The sequence below is a fragment of the Polypterus senegalus genome, chromosome 17 (genome assembly GCF_016835505.1).
Source record: "Polypterus senegalus isolate Bchr_013 chromosome 17, ASM1683550v1, whole genome shotgun sequence".
Classification (NCBI taxonomy): domain Eukaryota; kingdom Metazoa; phylum Chordata; class Cladistia; order Polypteriformes; family Polypteridae; genus Polypterus; species Polypterus senegalus.
This window is the reverse complement of record NC_053170.1, coordinates 82,113,636-82,136,112: the sequence shown is the minus strand read 5'-3', so window position 1 is coordinate 82,136,112 and position 22,477 is coordinate 82,113,636. Positions and strand designations below refer to the sequence as shown.

Genomic DNA, 22,477 nt, shown 5'->3' with positions numbered 1-22,477 from the left:
ATCAATTTCCAACATGGCGGACACAGAGAACTCGCTTACATCTAGGCATCTAAATTGCCTTTTGTACAGTCTAAATGTACTCATAAGTGTACAAAAGGCATATTAATTTGCTGGTCTCTACGGTTTTTCAATAAAACCCATTGTCGGGCGTCATTAAATTCAAAGCCTTTTGAAAACTAGATTGTAAATAACTTAGCAGCAGTAAATGAACTTCTAGACACACGCCCGTGCATTTATTTTATCTATTGAGCTAGTTGTACAAATGCTGTTTGGTACAAGAAACACTCCAAGGAGTTTTCCACTGATGCACGCATGCCCACTGTAAGTGAATGTCTATATCATATGCAGTTTTAGTGTAGACGACGATACTTTTTGTCAACAACGTGCAAACTCTAGTATGGATGGAGACCATTTTCACCTAAAAACGAATACATTACTGCAGAGGTAGCAAAAGTGGCTCCTTACGGGCCTAGTCCTTCCTCATGTTTTGCTCAAAGCTCTGGAATAGTGAGCTACCCACACAACAGGTTAGTGTCAGTAATACCCTTGTTGGTTAAGCAAGAACAATCGCAAAGCCACAGTTACAGTATTTTATTCAAACTCATAACAAAAATAACCTCTGTAGTAGTAGTAGTATGAAAGATATTGAGAAAATACACAGAATTCCAGATGGCCTGCTTCATAAAATGCATGAATCTCCAAATAGTGGAGTGTACAGGTGTAGACTAACTAGAACCTGAAGTTGGCACTGCATTTTTGAGTTTACAGCCTCTGAATGATCATTATTTCCTTATCTCTTTCTGTCTTATGGAGACAAAAGCCAAAAATAAATAATTGCAAATGAGCTAAAATAATCTGAAATGTAACTAGGCAGTGAGTCTATAGTGATGGGTGAGAGTAAGGTGAATTAGGGGAAAACAGGTAGTCACATTAAAATGGTGCCCTGCAGACCAAATCCTTTCTACAAGCCTTTTGCCACAACCAAGGAGACTGCTTTTCCAGGGAGGGCAAGGCCTGAGGTAAACATCAGGATGCCTGCTACCTCAGGGAGTCAAGTGTGCCACATGGTCAAGGTCATATTTCTCGCAAAAATCTTTGGTGAATGGGATGCAGGTGAGGTATTCTAGCCAGTGCCAGTTAATAGGATAGACATAAAACCAGGCAATGAGGGAACCCAAAAGGCCTAAGAATGCTAGCAGCGAAACGATTATCATGGCGTGTTTTCGCATCTTGTCTGACGTGCCAAAGGTGATATACGGCAGAAATGCAAAGGACAGAAGGAGGCCGCTGAGGAATCCGAAGATGTGGGCAATGTTATCAATCCAAGGCAGAAGACCACACAAGAACAGGATGAGCATTGCGCTCAGTAGCTTACAAAAGGCTGTCCAGGGTTGCTCGAGGATCTGCCAGCTTTGGAATAGCTCAACAAACAAACAGGCAAGAATTCCAAACTGGGAACCAGCGGGGCCAACCTGCAAAGGAGAAAGTCAAGAATAGTCAACAATTATTGGGAGGGTTTGAAAGCAGATCAAACATAAAAATGCCAGTGTGAGACCAGGGGATAAAATCAAAAGCCAGTCAGTTAATTGAGTGCATGTCCAAAAAAAAAAAAAATCACAAAACAATGATCCGTGAATAGGCTCTGCTGCCAAGTTTTATCGGGAACATGCCTTTACTCCAGACACCAGGCTGACACAAACACAGATAACCTGGCATTTCAGCCTGCTGTTTTTCTCTGTATTGACAGGCAATTGCGTCAAAGAGGCCGCTTCGTCTCCAGACAAAGACTTGGTCTGGGCAGAAGACAGTCAAGTGACATTTTCAAAAAGAAAAAGGAAGTTGGCCAAAGGTCAATAATGAGGGGAGGAAAGAAAATTCTCCAATAGCACACCACTGGCTGACACAATCATATCTTGTCACATCGGCCTTTTCAACCTCTTCACAACTATAAGGAGCTCTGTGGTAATTTATGTGGGATCTAATCTGCTGTGGAGTTCAGTGGTATACGGATGGCTGCCCAGTACACAAAATTTATTACACCTTGCAAGGAAGTGTATGGAAAGTAAACTTCTGGATTCCAGAAAGCCCTAAGGAATGCCGAGCCATAGTAATTCTGTACAAACTGACAGTCAGAAGCACCACCACAGATGGTTAATTTGGGCAGCATTACATTCTTTCAGGATGTAAAGAGATGACCCTAGGCCCAAAAGGTGCTTTGCCATCTAATCCAGCATTTGGCAGGTACAGTATGCCACGGGTTTGGGTGGAGGGGAGGAAAGGGCAGATGGTATGCCATCAAACAAAAATACAAGCATCCAAGTATGGCTTCTGCAAACTTTATGTGCCAAGATATGCGTGTAATATCTCTTATCTGTTCAGTACTCAAAGCCTGCTAAATCCAGCTTTATACACTAGCATGTCACACTGAGCTTCATTTCTATGGCACAAAAATATAATTAATACTAGCTGTGCTACCCAACTAAGAAGAGTTGAAGTCTAAGTAATCAAAGTAGACCTCAACATTAAAGTCTGAAGTACACCTTGCAATGCACAAGTCTCTGTTATATGCCATTTGATTTGGGATTTGTAAAAGCAGTGTTAATATTTGTGATGTGCCATCTATTGGAATGACAGGCACATAGCAAACTGGTCAGACATACGGACAGTCACGCAGACACTTATCCTTTTATTAAGGTGGATTTCCTCATGCTAAATGCACGGTCAGTGGCCATGGCAAACTGGTTGGTGCCTTATCGCATGTTCACAGTTACAATATGTAATGGAGGTTTCAAAGAAGATTTTGTAACGGGTTTAACGTGACTCAACAAGGAAGCATCCCCTCTCTTTACACTACTTTTAAAGTGGTTCAATAAATTTCAATGTTCTGGTAGGGTAAAGAACATGTTTGTTGGACAGCTGAGAACTGTAGGAATCCCACAAAGTATTAAAAAGGGTGAAGTAGGCTGAGACTAAGACATTTTGATCAATGTTATTAAACTTTGCAGACAGGACTCTTTGCCACAATATTCACAAAATGTATCCTCTCTCCTGTATTAAGATGACACACACAACTTAACTTCACTAAATCAGGTAGGTTAACCATTATGAGAACCCACACAAAATCGCTCCAGAAATTCCTCTCCCTCCAGTGCCATACATCTTTTTAATAAGGAATAGCGAAATAAATTACACAAGTAGTTTTTCTTGTATATCATCATCTGCCCATTTTAGTTACAAAACTACTAGAATTAGTTTTAACAAAAAAAATTAAATCTGTTCTTCTTTAACTGATGTAAACGTTTTAGAATTTGTTTTGTGTAAATTTTAACCTGTCTATTTTATTTCTGTCTATTACTGGATGAAACCGAGAAGAGAAATTCCATGCTTTCTTACATATTGTAATCTGTTCAGTTAGCCAATAAAAGGTGTCATTTTACTTGACTTCTCTTTGCATTAATAACGTCTAACATGGTACAAACACCCTACTACTACTTGCGACTATATAAAAAACATTAAACCTTGAAAATATGAACACTGTATACATTTTTTGTCTTTTGAATAATTTAAACATTTAAATGTGCCACTTTTTTTTTTTTTTTACACTTTAATGAAAACCAAGATATGTTGCACTGTTTGCAAACTCAGTTAGAATAATGTATAGTTAATGGTGGATCTCTTATAAAAAAACATTCTTTAAAATAATACTATTATTTGGTGGACCTCTTATTAAAATGTTATTTAAAAAATCTTATTTAAATAACTGATGTTATTTAAAAAAATCTTTATTTAAAACAAGGTAAATAAAATGTATTGATCAGTTATTTTTTGACTACTTTACACCTTATCTGGCACCATGAATCATGTGACTAAGTTAAGTGGCCATTCAAAAATCACCACCTTTTCACTCTGCACCCGTTGTAAAGACTTGACTTCTTTTTGGTTTTCTAAAACATTCACAAAGTATTTAGACATGCAATGATAACCCTCAGGAATCGGTTACCAATTTAAATAATTATTGGTTTATAAACCTGGGTACTCTCAGTATGGAGATTACAGGTCCCTGTGGGTTTCATCCAGGTGTGGCAGTTTTCTTCCTACAGTCAAAGCCATGATGGTTTGGTGCACTGACATTGCTAAATTGGCCTGTATGTGTGTAAACGTTTGTGTGCGCCCTGTGATGGATTGGCGTCTTGTCCGGGTTAGGGTTGGTTTGCTGGGATAGGCTCCAGCTGCCTCATGACCCTGCCTAGGATAAGCAGTATATGAAGATGGATGGACACATGGATAACAATGTTTGTTCTCTTTCAGTAATATTCACATGATAAATTTGCTTTAATTAAAACAAACATATTATATGGAAATTATTTGTCTATTTAGACAGACAGGGACACTTTATTGATCCTGACAGAAACCAAGGACCAAGCCAGGGATCTCTAGATATTCAGTCTAACGCTCTTCCAATTTAGCTATTTCAGGCACTATTTATGGCTCTTGCTGTCATTATGGTATAATTCTCATGTAGTGGTGCCAATTTTCTTTTTGGGTCTCCGGACTATACAGTTTAAGAACCCCTTGTTTTAGAAGGCTGAAGCCAATTACAATATGTACAAATTACAAAAGTAAAGATTTATTTGTGGCATAAACACCTTAAACATTATATACTATAGTTTTCGCAGATACTTCAGCAGTGCTAACCAAATTTAAACCTGACACCAACATATGTCCCCAGACCCCTTACTTTTACCCATTAGTACCAACAACATGTCTTTAAACTGGATTACCTGCATTTCCCATCTGCTTCAGAACAAACCAGGATTAAAATACAGGCTGTCAATCAGCAGAAAGTTTTCCAGAACAGACGTGCAAGTGGCAGGTGGACACAACTTGTCTACTTCTGGTGCATGGACACAACCGCATAAAACCTTTTGGTTATCCATAAGGCTTTCAGTGTTGTGAAATAGTAAGTACACCCCATGTAATGTTTGTGTGTGTGTGTATGTGTTTTTTTCTTAACATATGTGGACATATTAAGATTTGATCTTCATTTAAACAGGATGTTTAGATAAAAGGGAATGTAATTGAAACAAAAACCAAGGAAGATATGGAGTTTGCAATAATTTATTCCATAAAAAAATTAACAGATATGCCATTTCTGCCTGTGAAAAAGGTAAGTGCCCTCCTAGGCTCTAACAACTGGTATTGTTCATCAGGTTGACATTTCTGTAACTGTCTAGAATTTTCTGACTTCGACTGGGAGAAAAGTTTTCCCACCATGTAGAATACTGTGTGATGTTTGAGGGGTGTCTTATATGCACAGTCCACTTCAAATCCCACAGACAGCATCTCAATGGGATTCTGATATGGGTTTTCACTTGGCCATTCCAGCACCCTCCATTTCTTTCTTTTGAGCCGCTCCTTGATGGATTTACTAGTATGTTTAAGGTTGTTATGTTGCAAGGTCCACTTTCAGGGTGATTTGTTCTGATGTGTATGTGGTATGGCTGCTGGATGGATGTCTTCAGGTACTGTAGCCATATAACTGTATTTGGGTCATCTGCCCAGAGCACATTGTTCACAAAGTCCTGGTCTTTGCCTAGGTGTTCATGGACAAACTTTAGTCCTGCCCTGATGTTCTTTCTGAATAGCAAAATTTTCCTCCTGGCACACCTTCCTTGTAGATCAAATTTGTGAAGCCTCTTTCTAATGGTAGGTTCATGCACTTTGACATCAACAGTGTCAACTGCTACCCGAGATTCCAGTGATGAAATTCTGGGCTTCTTAGAGACTTCTTTCAGCATCTTGCATTTTGCTTTTGGGCTGCACTTGCTGGCAGTTGCTTGAAACCTCCACTTGTACTGTGGAGTAATTTACTTCCAATTGTTTTGGATATCGGGTGGCATGGTGGTGCAGTGGTAGCACTGCTGCCTCGCAGTTAGTAGACCCAGGTTCGCTTCCCGGGTCCTCCCTGCGTGGAGTTTGCATGTTCTCCCCGTGTCTGCATGGGTTTCCTCCAGGCGCTACGGTTTCCTCCCACAATCCAAAGACATACAGGTTGGGTGGATTGGCGATTCTAAACTGGCCCTAGTGTGTGCTTGGTGTGTGGGTGTGTTTGTGTTTGTCCTGCGGTGGGTTGGTTGGTCCTTGCCTTGTGCCCTGTGTTGGCTGGGATTGGCTCCAGCAGACCCCCCCGTGACCCTTGTTTTGGATTCAGCGGGTTAGAAAATGGATGGACGGATGGATGTTTTGGATAGCTTTTTAAATCCCTTTCCAAATTTATAGGCATCTACAGTGCATCCGGAAAGTATTCACAGCGCATCACTTTTTCCACATTTTGTTATGTTACAGCCTTATTCCAAAATGGATTAAATTGATTTTTTTCCTCAGAATTCTACACACAACACCCCATAATGACAATATGAAAAAAGTTTACTTGAGGTTTTTGCTAATTTATTCAAAGTAAAAAAAACTGAGAAATCACATGAACATAAGTATTCTCAGCCTTTGCTCAATACTTTGTCGATGCACCTTTGGCAGCAATTACAGCCTCAAGTCTTTTTGAATATGATGCCACAAGCTTGGCACACCTACCTCTCAAGCACCATCAGGTTGGATGGGAAGCGTCGGTGCACAGCCATTTTAAGATCTCTCCAGAGATGTTCAATCGGATTCAACTCTGGGCCACTCAAGGACATTCACAGAGTTGTCCTGAAGCCACTTCTTTGATATCTTGGCTGTGTGCTTAGGGTCGTTGTCCTGCTGAAAGGTGAACCGTCGCCCAAGTCTGAGGTCAAGAGGTTTTCATCCAGGATGTCTCTGTACATTGCTGCAGTCATCTTTCCCTTTATCCTGACTAGTCTTCCAGTTCCTGCCCCTGAAAAACATCCCCACAGCATGATGCTGCCACCACCATGCTTCACTGTAGGGATGGTATTGGCCTGGTGATGAGCGGTGCCTGGTTTCCTCCAAACGCGCGCCTGGCATTCACACCAAAGAGTTCAATCTTTGTCTCATCAGACCAGAGAATTTTGTTTCTCATGGTCTGAGAGTCCTTCAGGTGCCTTTTGACAAACTCCAGGCGGGCTGCCATGTGCCTTTTACTAAGGAGTGGCTTCCATCTGGCCACTCTACCATACGGCCTGATTGGTGGATTGGGTGCAGAGATGGTTGTCCTTCTGGAAGGTTCTCCTCTCTCCACAGAGGACCTCTGGAGCTCTGACAGAGTGACCATTGGGTTCTTGATCACCTCCCTGACTAAGGCCCTTCTCCCCCGATCGCTCAGTTTAGATGGCCGGCCAGCTCTAGGAAGAGTCCTTGTGGTTTCGAACTTCTTCCACTTACGGATGATGGAGGCCACTGTGCTCATTAGGACCTTCAAAGCAGCAGAAATTTTTCTATAACCTTCCCCAGATTTGTGCCTCGAGACAATCCTGTCTCGGAGGTCTACAGACAATTCCTTTGACTTCATGCTTGGTGTGTGCTCTGACATGAACTGTCAACTGTGGGACCTTATATAGACATGTGTGTGCCTTTCGAAATCAGGTCCAATCAACTGAAGTTACCACAGGTGGACTCCAATTAAGCTGCAGAAACATCTCAAGGATGATCAGGGGAAACAGGATGCACTTGAGCTCAGTTTTGAGCTTCATGGCAAAGGCTGTGAATACTTATGTACATGTTCTTTCTCAGTTTTTTTATTTTTAATAAATTTGCAAAAACCTAAAGTAAACTTTTTTCAAGTTGTCATTATGGGGTGTTGTGTGTAGAATTCTGAGGAAAAAAATGAATTTAATCAATTTTGGAATAAGGCTATAAAATAACAAAATGTGGAAAAAGTGATGCGCTGTGAATACTTTCTGGATGCACTGTATAGCCTTTTTTCTGAAGGATTCAGAAAGCTCTTTTGATCTAATTATAGTGATAGCACACACTAATGACAAAGAACAAACCAAACTAAATTTTAAGAGAGCAGGTTCAGAGAAGATCCAATCTAATGATAAACCTAAAACTGGTCTGGTGCACCCAATTCTAATTTTTGACATTTAATATAAGAAGAAATGTACTTGTATACTTAATTTTTCCACATGCATTATTTGCATTCATTTATTTAATTATAGAATAGGATACAAAATGCAAATGTGGCATGATGTTTGCTGTATTAAATCACTAGTATCTATAGATTCTGTTTAAATGAACATCAACTCTTGAAATGGCCACATATTGTATCTTAAAAAAGGAAAAAAATATATTGTGGGGTGTACTTACTTTTTCCACATGACTCGTGTACTGCGGATTAGCCATATATGCACTACATTTCTAATATTTGTTTTGTAATCCTGTTATACATAGATGGAAATAGAACATCAAGATTAAAAGACTAGACAACGGAGTGGAAGGCATTTTGTCTACAGCTGCATGAACGTGCCCACATGGTTTAAAGAGAAGTTGTTTGCTAAACCGCAGTAGTAGCGCCTAGTACCTCGCAGTAAGGAGACTTGGATTCGCTTCCCGGGTCCTCCCTGCATGGAGTTTGCATGTTCTCCCCATGTTTGCGTGGGTTTCCTCTGGGTGCTCCAGTTTCCTCCCACAGTCCAAAGACATGCAGGTTAGGTGCATTGGCGATCCTAAATTGTCCCGTGTGTGTGTGTGTGTGTGCGCTCTGTGGTGGGCTGGCACCCTGCCCAGGAATTTGTTCCCGCCTTGAGCCCTGGGTTGGCTGGGATTGGCTCCAGCAGACCCCCGTAACCCTGTGTTAGGATAGAGCGGGTTGGATAATGGATGGATGGATGTTTGCTAATAACTATTATTTACAATCATCTAATACATTATTACAAAATGAGCACAATCGAATACAGGAAATGTTTGGTTTACAACATGCAGAACAACTGTCAATTTTTGCAATACTGGTTGAGGTGTTTAGCAGCAATTAGTGTTGCAGTACTAAACCCACTAAAAATAAATTATTTGGGGAAAAAAATCTGTTAGTCTGTCTGCCCTGCACCTCAAAATGTTGGGCATACAGAAACAAGTGCAGTAGAAGGGGAAGGATTGAGAAGTTCCCTTACCTCAGCCCGAAATGGGAGAAACAATGCACTCGCCAGGTTTCCAGTGATACCACTCAGAATGAAGATGATCGATATGCGCAACCAACCGGCCAATTTCTCCAGGTCTCGAAGAACAGTCATCTGAAAGACCACAGACACCAGGCAGTGGATAATCCTGTAGGAAGGAAAAGCAGCACAGCATCAGCCAAAAGCTGTAGCCACCCAACGTGCCTCCACCACCAAGTGGTATCATATCCCCTTCTCCTCACCCCAGCTGCCCAAGTGGGTCATAAGGGAAAAGTACTAAGGGGATTCATTCCACTTCCCCATACCTACTAGGGTGGACAGGGAAAACCTCACCCGGCATGTAGGAACAATGAGAGCCAGAGTCGGTAAAACTGATCAGGATACTGAGGATTGAGGAAGGGCAGCAGTCCACACACTTCATCTAGACAATGGACCTACAGAACAGAACATGAAAGTTCAAGTATCAAAAGAGTATACCAAACAGCTGCATTCTGACTGCCCTTCTGGTACCTGAGAACAGAGAGTTGCCTCCTCATGGAAGTAGCCATGCATGAACTTGCAGTACTCCCGAGTGCTAATTTCACACCTGAAAGTGACAGAGCATTCTGGTTAAGACTTGCAGCCCTTGTCGCTTAATATATAAGGTATGTGTTACTTTATGAGTACTGCCACCTACCTGCCCTTAGTCCCAATACAACAGGGTCGACCTTTGATGACACAGTCCATGTGCTTAAAGCCAGTGACGTTTTTTTTGGGTTGAAGAGTACAGATCTGAAAATGACAGCGAGTGATCAGTTAAGCCTTCCAGGCCCAAGGATTTACCATAAAAATAAAAGATAATCCCAGCACCAACTTTAAAGTCAGTGGACGCCACTTCCCATTCTAATACAACACAAGCAAACTCAATTGTTCTAGAACAGAGGGGCTCAACTCCAGTTCTGGGGGTCCGCAGTGGCTGCAGGTATTTGCTTTAACCAAATTTTTAACTAGAGCCCATTTAATTACTACTAAACCAATATGGATTTTTGGGCTTAGTTTCAGGTAACTCGTTTGTTACAATTCAAAACCCTTAATTGCCTACAGTTTTAAACAGCTGCATTACATTTTTAATTGTTACTTACTTTCTTAAACAGCCAAATCAATTAATAACGAGGTGCAAATGACAAAGGAACCGCCAGGGTCTCATGCATAAAATTTGCTTACATTCAGAAAACACGTGTAAGCCACTTCTTATGCAAAATTCGGGATTTGTAAAACACAAATTCCCAATGGAAAATCTTGTTTATTTGCACATTTTCAATGATACGTCAGTCACATTCTGATGATCCATCCATCCATTTTCTAAACCCAGTCGCTCTAAACTTGTAACGGAACAGCAATCTTGTAATATTTGCATGATGGGTTCTGTGACATCAGCTCCAGTAGGACAGCTCTAGGAAGTCTAAACCAGTTCCTAAGTCAGTCATCATCACAAAAAAGTACACAGATAACATTAACAATATTTAAAATGACAGAAAATGTGCAAGTCTGTTTGTCTGCGTTTTTTAATTTTGGCAAAATAAGCCTGTTCTGTGATTAACATAACATTCAGGTGTGAGTTAGTTAACTGATTTGAAATTTGAAGCATTTTCTATTATTTATTTGCTTCATAAAAGTGATAGATATCATTTTTTTGTTTTTTAAATATCTTGTCACATTGTGAAGTGTGATGCAGATTTGCTCGGACTACCGTTAAATTGCTTGTGTGGACTACCGATGGTCTGTTTTGGAGACAGGAACATCTCGGCATGTAAAAGAGGAAAATATTGAATACAACATATTCATGTTGAAATAACCTCTCTCAAACTAAATCTGAAACAGTGAAGTAACCTGGAACGGAAATTGTACAGAGTATTTCTCTGTCTGTTTAAAGGATTGGCTGTGTGCAAGGGAGAGTTGCTTTGGACAAGACAGATTATAATAATCGTTGATCCACTCTTCTTTGAAAACTGCTATTCCTGGAGCCATCCCAGGAAGCAATTACCACTGAACTGGACACCAGCCCATCGCAGGGTGAACATGCACGTATCAAAGGACAATTTAGCATCGCCAATTCACACCCTGTGGGAGGAAACCGGAGGAAACCCAAGCAGCCCCACGTGTAAACTCCATGCAGGGATCGCCTGGAGTGCAAATGCCTGACTCTTTACTTCAAGACAGCAGTGTCACTGCTGCATCATTTGTTGCTTTATATATTTGCATTAACTGTGGTCTTAAAAATTGAGGGGAAAAAAATATCCTTTATTTGAGCAAGCCCCCCCCAGCCACTCACTAAACTCCACCAAATGTCAGTGACACCTCAAGTTCACGTTCAGTAAAGTTTGTCTGTGTTCTCCCATGGTTCGAAAGTAAAGATGTCAGTCAAGAACATGGCCAAACGTATATGGTGATTAAGTAATGAATATTCAAAATGGGTGTTTAAGGTCATACATGGGTACTGGTGGAAGGTGATGAGGAGTGCCTAAAAAGTGTGAACAAGCACATAGTTTTAAGTTCACTTGAGATTTAGAAAGGAATTTGGCATGCAACCTGGAGCACATCATTTTTCTTTTTTGTAAGTGCACCATTTTTGCATTCTTAGCATAACCAAATTTTTACTATGGAATCTAAGCAAAGTTTTATACATGTGGGCCCAGCTCTCCAGCTAACACGTCTCCATTTAAACCTGGGCTCATGTATCATGAAGTATTTGTGTTAATACAATGAGAGAAAAGGGAGGGACCAATTGGTACAAATCTGTTCTAGACCACAAAACATGTGGAGAATGTTCTCAGAAAAGAAAAAAATCTGAAATGTGATGAAGATTTGTCTTGGAAGAAAGAAAGCCATGGAATTAAAATTCTAAATTTCATTATCTGCTTAGCCCGAGTTCTAATTATGAAACTGGCTGGAATGAAAACCTGCAGTCAATGTGGACCTTCCGGAACAGAGTCGAATGCCCCTGCTCTAAAATACCAATAAATTAGTTTCCTAGAAGATTATCTAAACCTTTCACATCTGTATTGCCACTTACCGGCCACTGTGTGATATCATCTGGCCAAACATGAGGGGGTGCAGAAGCTGGCTCTTCACAAGTCCTGTCAGCCATAACACAAGTACATGAATCATCAAGAAGTAAATACAGCAGCGAGCAGCAGACAAATACTGTGGACTTAGAAAGTCACTTTTAGCACACTTTATTGGGTTGTGGATTCACTTCTAAATGGATACATTTGCCATTGTTGCCCATAAGGACAAAGTGAAAACAGGCTTTAACAAAAGTTGGCAAATGCATTAAAAATTGAATACTGAAATTTCTCATTCACATTAAGCATTCAAACCATTTGCTGTGGAACATCTACTGTAATTGTGGTCAGGTGCATCTCGTTTGCTTTAATTCTCCTTAAGTGTGTGTCTAGAATTTGATTAGAGTCCACCTGTGACAAACCGAATTGATATGAAGAGGATTTAGCAAGTGACACACCTGTGTATATAAGGTCCACTAGTCACATTGCATGTTATGACAAAAGCTAGACCATGAAGTTGAAGGAACCTCTGTGATCAAAATATGGTGAGGCACAGATCACTGCAAGGTGATAAAACAATTTCTAAAGCTTTGAGTGTTCCCTGGAGCACAGTGGCCTCAATAATTGTGAAATGGAAGACATTTGGAACCATCAGGAGTTGACCACCTGGTCAAACTGAGTAAACAGGCAAGAAGGGTGTTGATCAGGGAGGTAGCCCCAATGGTCACTCTAAGAGAGCCTTAAAAAGTCCTCTTCAGGGGTTGAGAGAGAGCTGGTTGAAAGCATAATCCTCTCAGCAGTACTCCATCTTTAGGAGTTTTATGGTGGAGTGGCTAGATGGAAGCCACTCTTGTGTAAACGTTTGCCAAATGGTATTAAAGGACTCTGAGTAAATGAGGAAAAAGATTCTCTGGTCTGATGAGACAAACACTGAACGTTTTGGTCAGAACTCCAAGCACTACATTGGGAAAAGACCAGTCACTGCTCATCACCTGCCGAATACTATCCCTACAGTGAAGCATGGTGGTCACAGCATCATGTTATGAGGTGCTCTGTTAGTGGCTGGGACAGGAAGACTGGTCAGAATTTAAGGAAAGATTGAATGAAGCCAAATACAGAAAACCTTCTCCAGAGTGTATGTGACCTCAGAATGTGGTGACTGTTCACCTTTTATCATGACAATGATCCAAAGCATACATCTAAGACAACGCTCCTGGAAAAGTCTGTGACAGTCCTGAGTGGCTCAGCCAAGTCCCAGACTTAAATCCGACAGAACATCTATGGAGAGACCTGAAGATGGCAGTTTACAGATGCTTCCCATCTAATCGAGATTGAGAGGATCTGCCAGGAAGAATGGCATGAACTGTTCAAAAACAGGTGTGCACAGCTTGTAGAGTTTTACCCAAGAAGGCTCAAAGCTGCAACTGCTACCAAACGAACCTGAATAAAGTAATGTAATAAGGATCTGAATACTTATATGAATGAAACATTTCTGTTTTTGATTTTTAATAAATTTGCAAACCTTTTTAAACATGTCTTCACTTTCCCGCTATGGGTAATTGAGTGTAGATCAATGGGAACAATTGGAAATGTATCCTTTTAAATTAAAGTTACAACACAAAGTGTGCAGAAAGCACAGTGAATACTTTTGAAAGACTTTCTGAACCCACTGTGTGTATAACAGTTGAGTACATTTTTGGAAATACAGAAATTACGAATGAGCAGGGAAAAAGTTCCCAACAACCACTTGCAGGATAACAACACAAATAAATTTTTTATCAGCAAAATTAAAAGAAAAAAGCATTGCTGGCAAATTAAAACCCAGAAATACAGTCTAACAAGAAGCAGTTCCTTAAGGCAATCATTAATCCACTTTAGACCTTCAATTGGAAATTCTGTTTTAAAGGTTCCAAAGTCGGAATTAACTAAATGTCTAAACGTGAACCCCAGTTAAATGCACTACTGGCCATTAAAATGGAAATACTGATGAAAATCATGTTATATTGGTTCAAAACTTGCAGGATGGTTAGGTCACGGTAGAGTGTCAAAATGATTGCAAGCACTGTCCTGCACATATGCAAATGAGGTGTGCTGGTTACACAATCCGGACTTTCCGACAGACAGCACAAGAAGCACACAATCAGATCTTGGGCTCCAAGCGAGAGGGAGTTGTGTGAATGCCTGAAGGTGGATTATCCTTCCAGTACATTTTGCAGTCGTGTTGGAAAGAATGTAAGCACAGCAACGAGACTATGGCATCAATGGGTAGATGAGGGTCAGACACACTGAAGTAAGGGGTCTGGAGCACCCTGTCAAACAAACGAATCGGGGAACAGGCATCTCTTATGCATGTCAGTGATGGGTCAAACACTCACAACACAGACCCTAGCCCAACAGTTGTGGGTCTGTCACACATCAATGGGTGTTCGACATCATTTACAGCAGCAGGGCATTCTTGCTTGCCAGCCATTGCTTTGGATACCCTCTGATATTCAACCACAGGTATCTGTAATGGTGCCAAGAATTCCATCAATGGCAAGATGAATGACATCGATTTCATTTTCAGAACAGTCCAGATTAATTTTGCTGCACAACAATGGACAGATCTGTGTCCAGAGGCACTACAGCAAAAGGGGCCCAGATGGCATGCATTTTGCAGTACAATACAGGCTGAGCACTAGGTATTTATGGTGCAGAATGCCATTGAGTTCCACTCTTGTTCGCTCATACCCATTGCCAGTACCTCGACTAGCCAGCGACACACAGCAGAAGTGCTGTAGGCTGAAGTGGCACCCTATCTGCAGAGGTTCTCTGGTGTCATATTCCAACAGAAAAATGCTTGGCCACATGTGCAACGAAACATCCTGCAGATCCCAGATGAGCACCATGTGCCATTTCTTCCCTGGCCGACACATTCACGATACTTACTCCCCATTGAGCACAACTGGACATGGTCAGATGACTTCTGAAATACACAAGACCACCAGTGGTTACCACCAATGAACTCTGGCTACTTATAGAGGCTTCATGACATGCTTTTCCACAAAAAAATCATCCAGCATCTCCTTCTGCCCATGCCAGACTATGTAAAATAGGTTTAAACCCATGATGGATACACCAAGTAACACCAAGTACTGATTATTGTGCGTTTCACAGGAATGACCAAGCTGTACTTCTATTCACATACACCATTTATGATGAGTAATCTATTACTGTATATAAATATTGTTTTGACTTCTCATGTCATTCTTAGTATTGCAATTTTAAGAGCCAACAGGGTCGAATAAGAAAGAGGAGACAGAATGTGAAGATCCATGACATCTACAACATTACCTAGGGTCCTGATGGCAGACCACAGAGGACGGTCTAGCTTCTGCATTATTCAAAATGCCAGAGTTGTTGGTCCATCTTACAAAGGTGGCCAGAGTTTCCTATGGGTAAAAAGTAAAGCCAAGTGATGGATTTGCTTTTGCATTTTTTTTATCCAAAATAGACAAATGCTGCCCAATGTGTTAGACTAAGCAAGCTTTAGTTCATTTATCTATGAGATGGCCTTGCACTGAAAGTTTTGGATTATAATTTTAAAATTTTTCAAATGTCAAGGACAAAATGTGAGGAAAAGAAAGATTTATGACTGTGATGGTGCACATTCTGCATATTTCACTGATAATTGTTGTGAAGTACAATATAAAAAGCAGAGTTTTGTAGGATAGATTTACCGAACAATCCTGACGCTGAGTCTGCACACAGCCAGAGTTGTCATTTTGGATGCAGCAGCCTGAAAAACGCTCCCTTTCTCTGGCCTTTTCTATGTAGAGACTAATTTGTTCATCCCTCCGAATACAAGGAGAGAACTTTGCACCAAGGTGGATTAAGGCATCCTATGGAAAACAAAAAAATATATCACATAGCGAAACTAAGTATTCTAATCATTTCACAGTGTGCTAAGATCCATAACTACAGTGTCAAAGTGGAGGTGTGAAACTCTAAGCTTAGAGAACCAGATATCCATAACCAGTGGAAGAACAAAGATTTGGCTCATCACCCTTTTGTCACTGACTTTCCAAGTAGATTTATAAGCAGGGAGGAATTATCCTTAATTGTATGCAGGTCTGTAGATTTACTAAGAAAGAAATCATACAACATAATATGGAATCTAAGAATTTGAACCCAATGTGTCCTCGCACAAATGTGAAGACAGTATAGTTAGTGTAGGGCTATATCAACGTACATCTGCAAAGTTAAAAAAAGGTTAAAGTTTATATCCATGCTGAAAAGAAAAGACAGTAAAAGAAGGAATTTCAGTTGTGTGGCCTTCATCAGGTGTGCAACTGAAATGGAGAAAGAGGGTAGCACATATAGGAGGGAAAGGTGAGAACAAAGTAAGGGCAGATGAAACGAGGCTACAGACATCTTCTGCCCATGTCAATCATGGAGTGAACAGCCTCATTGGGTCTGTCACACATCAATGGGTGTTTGACACCATTGGCAGCAGTGGGGCCTTCTTGCTCATCACCCATTGCTTTAGATACTTTTGATAGTCAACCGGAGGAGTCTGTAATGTTGCCAAGAATGTGATGCCAATAGCAAGATGACTGGCATTGCATTAGAGTCCCTGTTCATTTTATAGCACTACGATGGGCAGATCTGTGTATGGAGGTACTGCAGTGAAAGAGTCCTGAAGGCAGGCATTGGGTTGAACTCTTGTTTCCTCATACCCATTGCCAGTACCATGACGTATTCCAATGATACATTACAGAACTGTTGAAAGCTGAGGTGATACCCTATTCTCTAGAGGTCCTCTAGTGTCATATTCCAACAGGACAATGCTCGGACACATGTGGCATGACACTTCCTTCAGTTCCTGGATGACGACTACGTGCCATTTCTTCCTTGGCCCGCACAGTCACCATATTTGTTCTCCATTGAATACAACTGGGACATGGTCGAATGACAACTGTCATGTCCAAGACCACCAGAGCTTACCATAGATGTACATTGGCCACATATACAGTATATGCTTTTTCCTTTTCAGGTGTACACCTGCTGAAAGCCACATAGCCAAAACATTATCTCTTTTACCTTCTTTCATTTTCTGCGTGGAAATAACCTTTAAAATTTCTTTTTTAGATTTGTAGGCATTCAAAACTAGGTCTCTAAGACTTACCGAGCCAGGTCCTAACCAGAAGTTCTCTTGCTGGGTGTACTTGATGCTTTCATAAATACCTTTGTTTCGCAAAACCTGTTGAAAAGACAAACCTCGTTGTGCCGCTTGCCAACATGCTCCGACAGTGCCCAATTGGTACTGTTGTGACTAAACTAGGTGTAGATCAGCAAATGAAATAAGACACGACCAGACAAACTTACCAGCTCAGTAGTGGAATGCTGAGCGAATCCAATGGGAGCAAAACCATAAGTACTGATAGACAAAATGGTTATCACTATGTGAACAAATGTCAACCAGTAGGTGAAGTAAGGCCTGAAAAAACATGCATGGTGAGTGAGGAAAGGACACAAGATGCTCCTAGCAAAACCCCAGGACAGGTCTAACCTGTGGCTGTGAACATCCTCTAACTGCTTTTGCACTGTGCTGCTCAGGCTGCGGCGATATGTGCGGTCCAGCCACTTTCCTACGACACCCAGCCCATACTGTCGCTTTTTCTTGTCAAATGCAAAGTGTTTCACTTGTGAAGCAATACGACGACCCCGCCGGGGTCCTGCTGTCCCTAGCGAAGGAAGCTGTATAACTTCTTTCCTGAGGAAAGGACAATTAGTGATACAACAGTTCAGTTCAGTTCTTATCTATCTGAACACAGAATATGTGAATTAAAAAACAATGTTGATAGTAACAGCAGAAACAAACTCACTTGTGGGTGGTCTGGGGCTCTAACCCAAAATGTGGAAGTGGGGCAGGCACACCACTAGCAGACAGTGGTGGGGACTCAAAAACATCATCGGGCATGGAGTACATTTCTTCATGTATGTCCATCTGCGTGCCAGAATAGGTAAAGGCTGACAGAATAGAGAGCAACACCTTTCCTCAAGTCCAACAATGTTAAGGAAACAATGTATCCTACCTTACTGAAAAAGGAAGAGTCTAAAGTGTCGGTGCCATCTGCCATTTCATCCTCTTGCCAGCTTGGCCTCGCAAAGCTACGTCGAGAACATTTCCATTGTGGCACGGGACTAGGCAGTATTGGGCGCCCCTGAAAATATAGGTGAAAATGTGGAGAATGTGATCACTTGTCCATTTTGTCCAACTGTCATTTCTAGACAGAAGTTAAATGCAGAAACTTAAAGTCCCTCAGAGCAAATCTAAAGGCCGATTTATACTTCTGCATCAAGCTACGGCACAGCTATGGCTTAACCAGACGCGCACCTCCTCAAAAATGCACTTATGTGTCACACTGATATGGACTCATCACAGGCCCTACAACTCTGACTGGCCAGTTTGGCTACTACGCATTTTTTGAAATGGGTTTCTGTTCATCTTCCACTATACTGAAATAATCATGGAGCAGATTGAGGAGAGATTTGTCGAAGAAGTTTGAAAATATACACATTTATGTGATATCTCATCACAGCAGAACAAAGACTATGGCGGCTAATTCATGGTGCAAAATATCAGCTAACATCAGTCTGGAAGTCGGCAAATGTATGAAAAAGTGAATCATTGGGGAAAGAAACATGTTCACCAACAAAAGAAAATGTGCAGTAAGAGGAACTGTGACCTCAGAGGGCAAAAACTGCCTGCATTTTAGTGGATCATTCGCTTTTCTTGTGTGCTACAAACGCTGCCTTTTAGCATTCCAGCATGTGCCTGGAGTGTGGCTACATGCAGACGAATTGCACTCAACACAGAAGTATAAATAGGCCTTAAGACTGCACTCATGATCTGACAAACTCCCAACTCTACTCAATACGGGGCACCTGAAAGAAATACTGAGGACTAAAGTGCCAGAAATTCTACTGCCAAGACAAAACCTCAATAGTGACGACTAATTGACATATTCTTTTGAAGGCTATGGTCAACAATATCTCAGAGGTGGCAGCAGCAGTGCAGACACTCACCTTTATAAGAGCCGCTGCTGCACGGAAGCTCATCTTGGCCACGGACTCACGCTTTCGACAAGGCAGGCGCATTGCTCCAGAACGGACACTGGTGAATGAACTGAGTGAAGCCATTCCGGGAGTAAGGGGTGGATGAACTGGGTGGGGTGTTCTTGGCTGGTCTGTATCATCAGGATATCGAAAGGCTCTGCCACGGGCCAGAGGATCCACAATCTTAGGACAAAAAAAAAAAAGACAAAGACAATGATGGACTGATGTCAGTGGACATTAATCTACTTCACAAACAACAAGACTCACCTTGGGCATCCGATTAGGCACTGGAGATTCAAGAGCTTGAGATGATTGCCCATCCTGGCTTGGCAACTCTGTCTCTCGGTACTGGGCCTTGAGAGGACCATATCGTTGACTACAGTGCCTCAAGCTTTTGCGATGCCATTCTTGTTGTTTGTCCTCACATTCAGTACTAACACCAAACCATTGCGCCGTTCCTCTGAAGACAATGAGAAAAACATGGTAGCCAAAATAAACCTGGAGCCACCACAGTCTGAGTGCAAATAACAACAGAGACATGCGCCATCATGCCAGATAATCTCAATTTATTTAAAACCTCCCAGGTTAGCACACCACCCTTTCACAATTAATGAATTCCAACCCTTGTTGTCACTGAGCCAATTTGTTTTGTATTCCTAGGTAATAGTTAATGTGCATTTTTTTCCAGCTTCTTTTTTGAGGAAACATGGAGTTACAATGGTTAGGACGATTTTATAATATTCTTTGATCACCTTCTTCAGAGCTGGAGAACTGCCACCTAACCAGCTCACAGCTTGTGACTGAAAAATGGCCAAGGACTTGGGAAAACAACTCAAGTTTCCACAGCACATTACAATGACCACATTCAGACCAGATCTAATCTTATGGTCAGATTCTACAAAACACACAGTCCTTGTACAATTAACAGTGCCAATGCTACTTTACAATAATATTCATTTTATACCATCCAATTGTGGGTTTTTGGTCCATATTGATGTTGCCCATTCATTTGTCAGTATCAGATTGGCTTTTTCTTTGAAACTTTGCCGGTAAGGCCAGCAATTCCAGCGTTGTCTTTCCTCTATTAAGTAAGAGCACTGAAGGAATGGCAGCTCAAAATTGGGCTTTGCAGTCATGTGAATAATAGTTAATAAGCACCTTAGTTTAAGTATTCAAAAATGCATCTCTTACTCATTTACATGTAACATGACCTTACCAAAAGCTTATTTTGGTCTTCATAATACTTATAAAACATCAGTAGATCGGTTATTTATCCCTGGTCAGTGTGGCATATTGCCATGCTGGTAAAGTTACTTGTTAATGCACGGCCAGGCCAAAAAAAAAAATTACATACTCAAATAGTTAGTTGGGCTGACTTTAGCTTTGATTATGGCATGTCAGATTATGCAATGTAATAATATTTATTTCCGTCCAGAGCTGTGTTAATTTTTCACCAATATCTTGTATTGATGATGGGAGAATTGGACCGCTACATAAACTCTTCTCCAGCACATCCCAAAGATTCTCAATGGAGTTAAGGTCTGGACTCTGTGGTGGCCAATCCATGTATCAAAATGATGTCTCATGCTCCCTGAATCACCCTTTCACAATGTGAGCCTGATGAATACTGGCATTGTCATCTTAGAATATGGCCGTGCCCTCAGGGAAGAAAAAAAAAAAAAAACCATTGACGGGAAAGCCTGGTCATTCAGTACATTTACGTAGTCAGCTGACCTCATGTTTTGGGCACATAACACTACTGAGTCTAGATCTGACCAACTAAAGAAACACCAGATCATAACACTGACCCCACAGGCTTGTACTGTAGGCAGTGGGCATGATGGGTGCATCACTTCATCCTCCACTCTTCTTACCCTTCCTGATGCACACTTCACTCCGGACTCATCAGACCACATGGCCTTCTTTCCACTACTCCAGAGTCCAATCTTTATGCTCCCTAGTAAACTGAAGCTTGATTAGCCTCACTGATAATTGATTTTCTTAAGGCTACACTGCTGTTTAGTCCCAATACCTTGAGTTCTCTTTGCATTGTGTGTGTATAAATGCTCTTAATTTCATTATTGATCATAGCCATAAGTTCTACTGTTGATTTCTTACAATTTCACTTCACCAAACTTATAAGTAATCACCACAATCTCATTACATGAGATTTTTTTCTGACCACATCTTTTCCTCAAAGATGATAGTTCACCAGTATCCATCCAAGTTTTAATAATATGTTAGACAGTTCTTAACACAATTTCAGTAGTTTCAGTAGTCTACTTAGTTGGGTTTTTTTTGCCTGATGCAAGCCAATAATTTAACCCTTCTGAAACAGCTTAACATCTTTTCCATGACCACAGGATGGTTGTGTTAAGAAATGAGAAGCTACTCACTGCATCAGTTAGGGTTAAATAACTTGTTACCACCTGAAACATATTAAACATGGCACTACTTATCCAATGCTAGGTTCTTACCGATTTGCTTAGTTAAATCCAGTCTTACACTAATAATGCAATACAAAGAGAAAGTCACCTCAGGCCACTCCAAAGTGATGCTTTGTTAGTAGGACACATTGCAGAGATGAACAAACACTTTTCTGATGCTTCTGTAAGCATTATGAAGACCCAAAGAAGTGTTTAAGGTTTTGTCATATATACGCAGTGTGGCAGAAAATTAATGAGACTGATTTTTTATTTACCAAAGTTTTTATTTTTTTTTAAACATCAATGTTATCCCTTTCAAAGTAGTTCCCTTGGGCAGCTACACACCGATGGAGACGTTGTTCCCACTGTTGGTAGCAGCTGGAAGTCTTCAACCGTATGGTCTTCAGCATGTCCGTTACACTCTTTTGGATGTTTTCTAAAGTCCCGAAATGACGTCCTTTGAGGACATTTTTCAGTTTAGGAAAAAGGAAAAAGTCACACGGACTGAGGTCAGGTGAATAAGGGGGCTGGGGAACCACAGGAATGCCTTTTGAGGTCAAAAATTCTGTTATGGAGAGGGCAGTGTGACATGGGGCGTTGTCATGATGGAGCATCCATTTGTCTGCAATGTCTGGTCTCACGCGAATGACCCTTTTTCTGAGCCTTTCAAGGAAGTCTTTATAAAAAACGTGGTTGACAGTTTGTCCTGGAGGAACAAATTCTTTGTGGACGATTCCCCTTTTGTCAAAAAAACAAATCAGCATTGATTTGATCTTCGATTTGCTCATTCAAGCTTTCTTTGGTCGAGAAGAGTTTGCAGTGTGCCACTCCTGACTTT

At 41.0% G+C, this 22,477-nt stretch overlaps 1 protein-coding gene across 3 annotated transcripts in view; it reads right to left on the bottom strand.

The window, feature by feature from the left end:
• Positions 1 to 576: 576 nt before the first annotated feature.
• The window catches only part of LOC120517231 (inactive rhomboid protein 2-like), a 54,171-nt gene continuing 32,270 nt past the window's right edge, over positions 577 to 22,477 (bottom strand). For 2 of the 3 annotated variants that reach the window (XM_039739407.1, XM_039739408.1), the window contains exons 4-18: positions 19,481 to 19,673; positions 19,184 to 19,396; positions 18,190 to 18,318; positions 17,980 to 18,101; positions 17,664 to 17,867; positions 17,480 to 17,591; positions 17,280 to 17,354; positions 15,832 to 15,993; positions 15,446 to 15,543; positions 12,121 to 12,184; positions 9,745 to 9,839; positions 9,579 to 9,654; positions 9,402 to 9,502; positions 9,063 to 9,216; positions 577 to 1,472 (exon numbers count right to left, since the gene is read on the bottom strand). In XM_039739407.1, coding sequence (XP_039595341.1) covers positions 1,044 to 1,472; positions 9,063 to 9,216; positions 9,402 to 9,502; positions 9,579 to 9,654; positions 9,745 to 9,839; positions 12,121 to 12,184; positions 15,446 to 15,543; positions 15,832 to 15,993; positions 17,280 to 17,354; positions 17,480 to 17,591; positions 17,664 to 17,867; positions 17,980 to 18,101; positions 18,190 to 18,318; positions 19,184 to 19,396; positions 19,481 to 19,673 — 2,227 coding nt within the window. In that variant the 3' untranslated portion in view covers positions 577 to 1,043. Of the gene's footprint in view, positions 1,473 to 9,062; positions 9,217 to 9,373; positions 9,503 to 9,578; positions 9,655 to 9,744; positions 9,840 to 12,120; positions 12,185 to 15,445; positions 15,544 to 15,831; positions 15,994 to 17,279; positions 17,355 to 17,479; positions 17,592 to 17,663; positions 17,868 to 17,979; positions 18,102 to 18,189; positions 18,319 to 19,183; positions 19,397 to 19,480; positions 19,674 to 22,477 lie in introns of those variants that run through there. The other variant, XM_039739409.1, reaches the window with a different exon arrangement.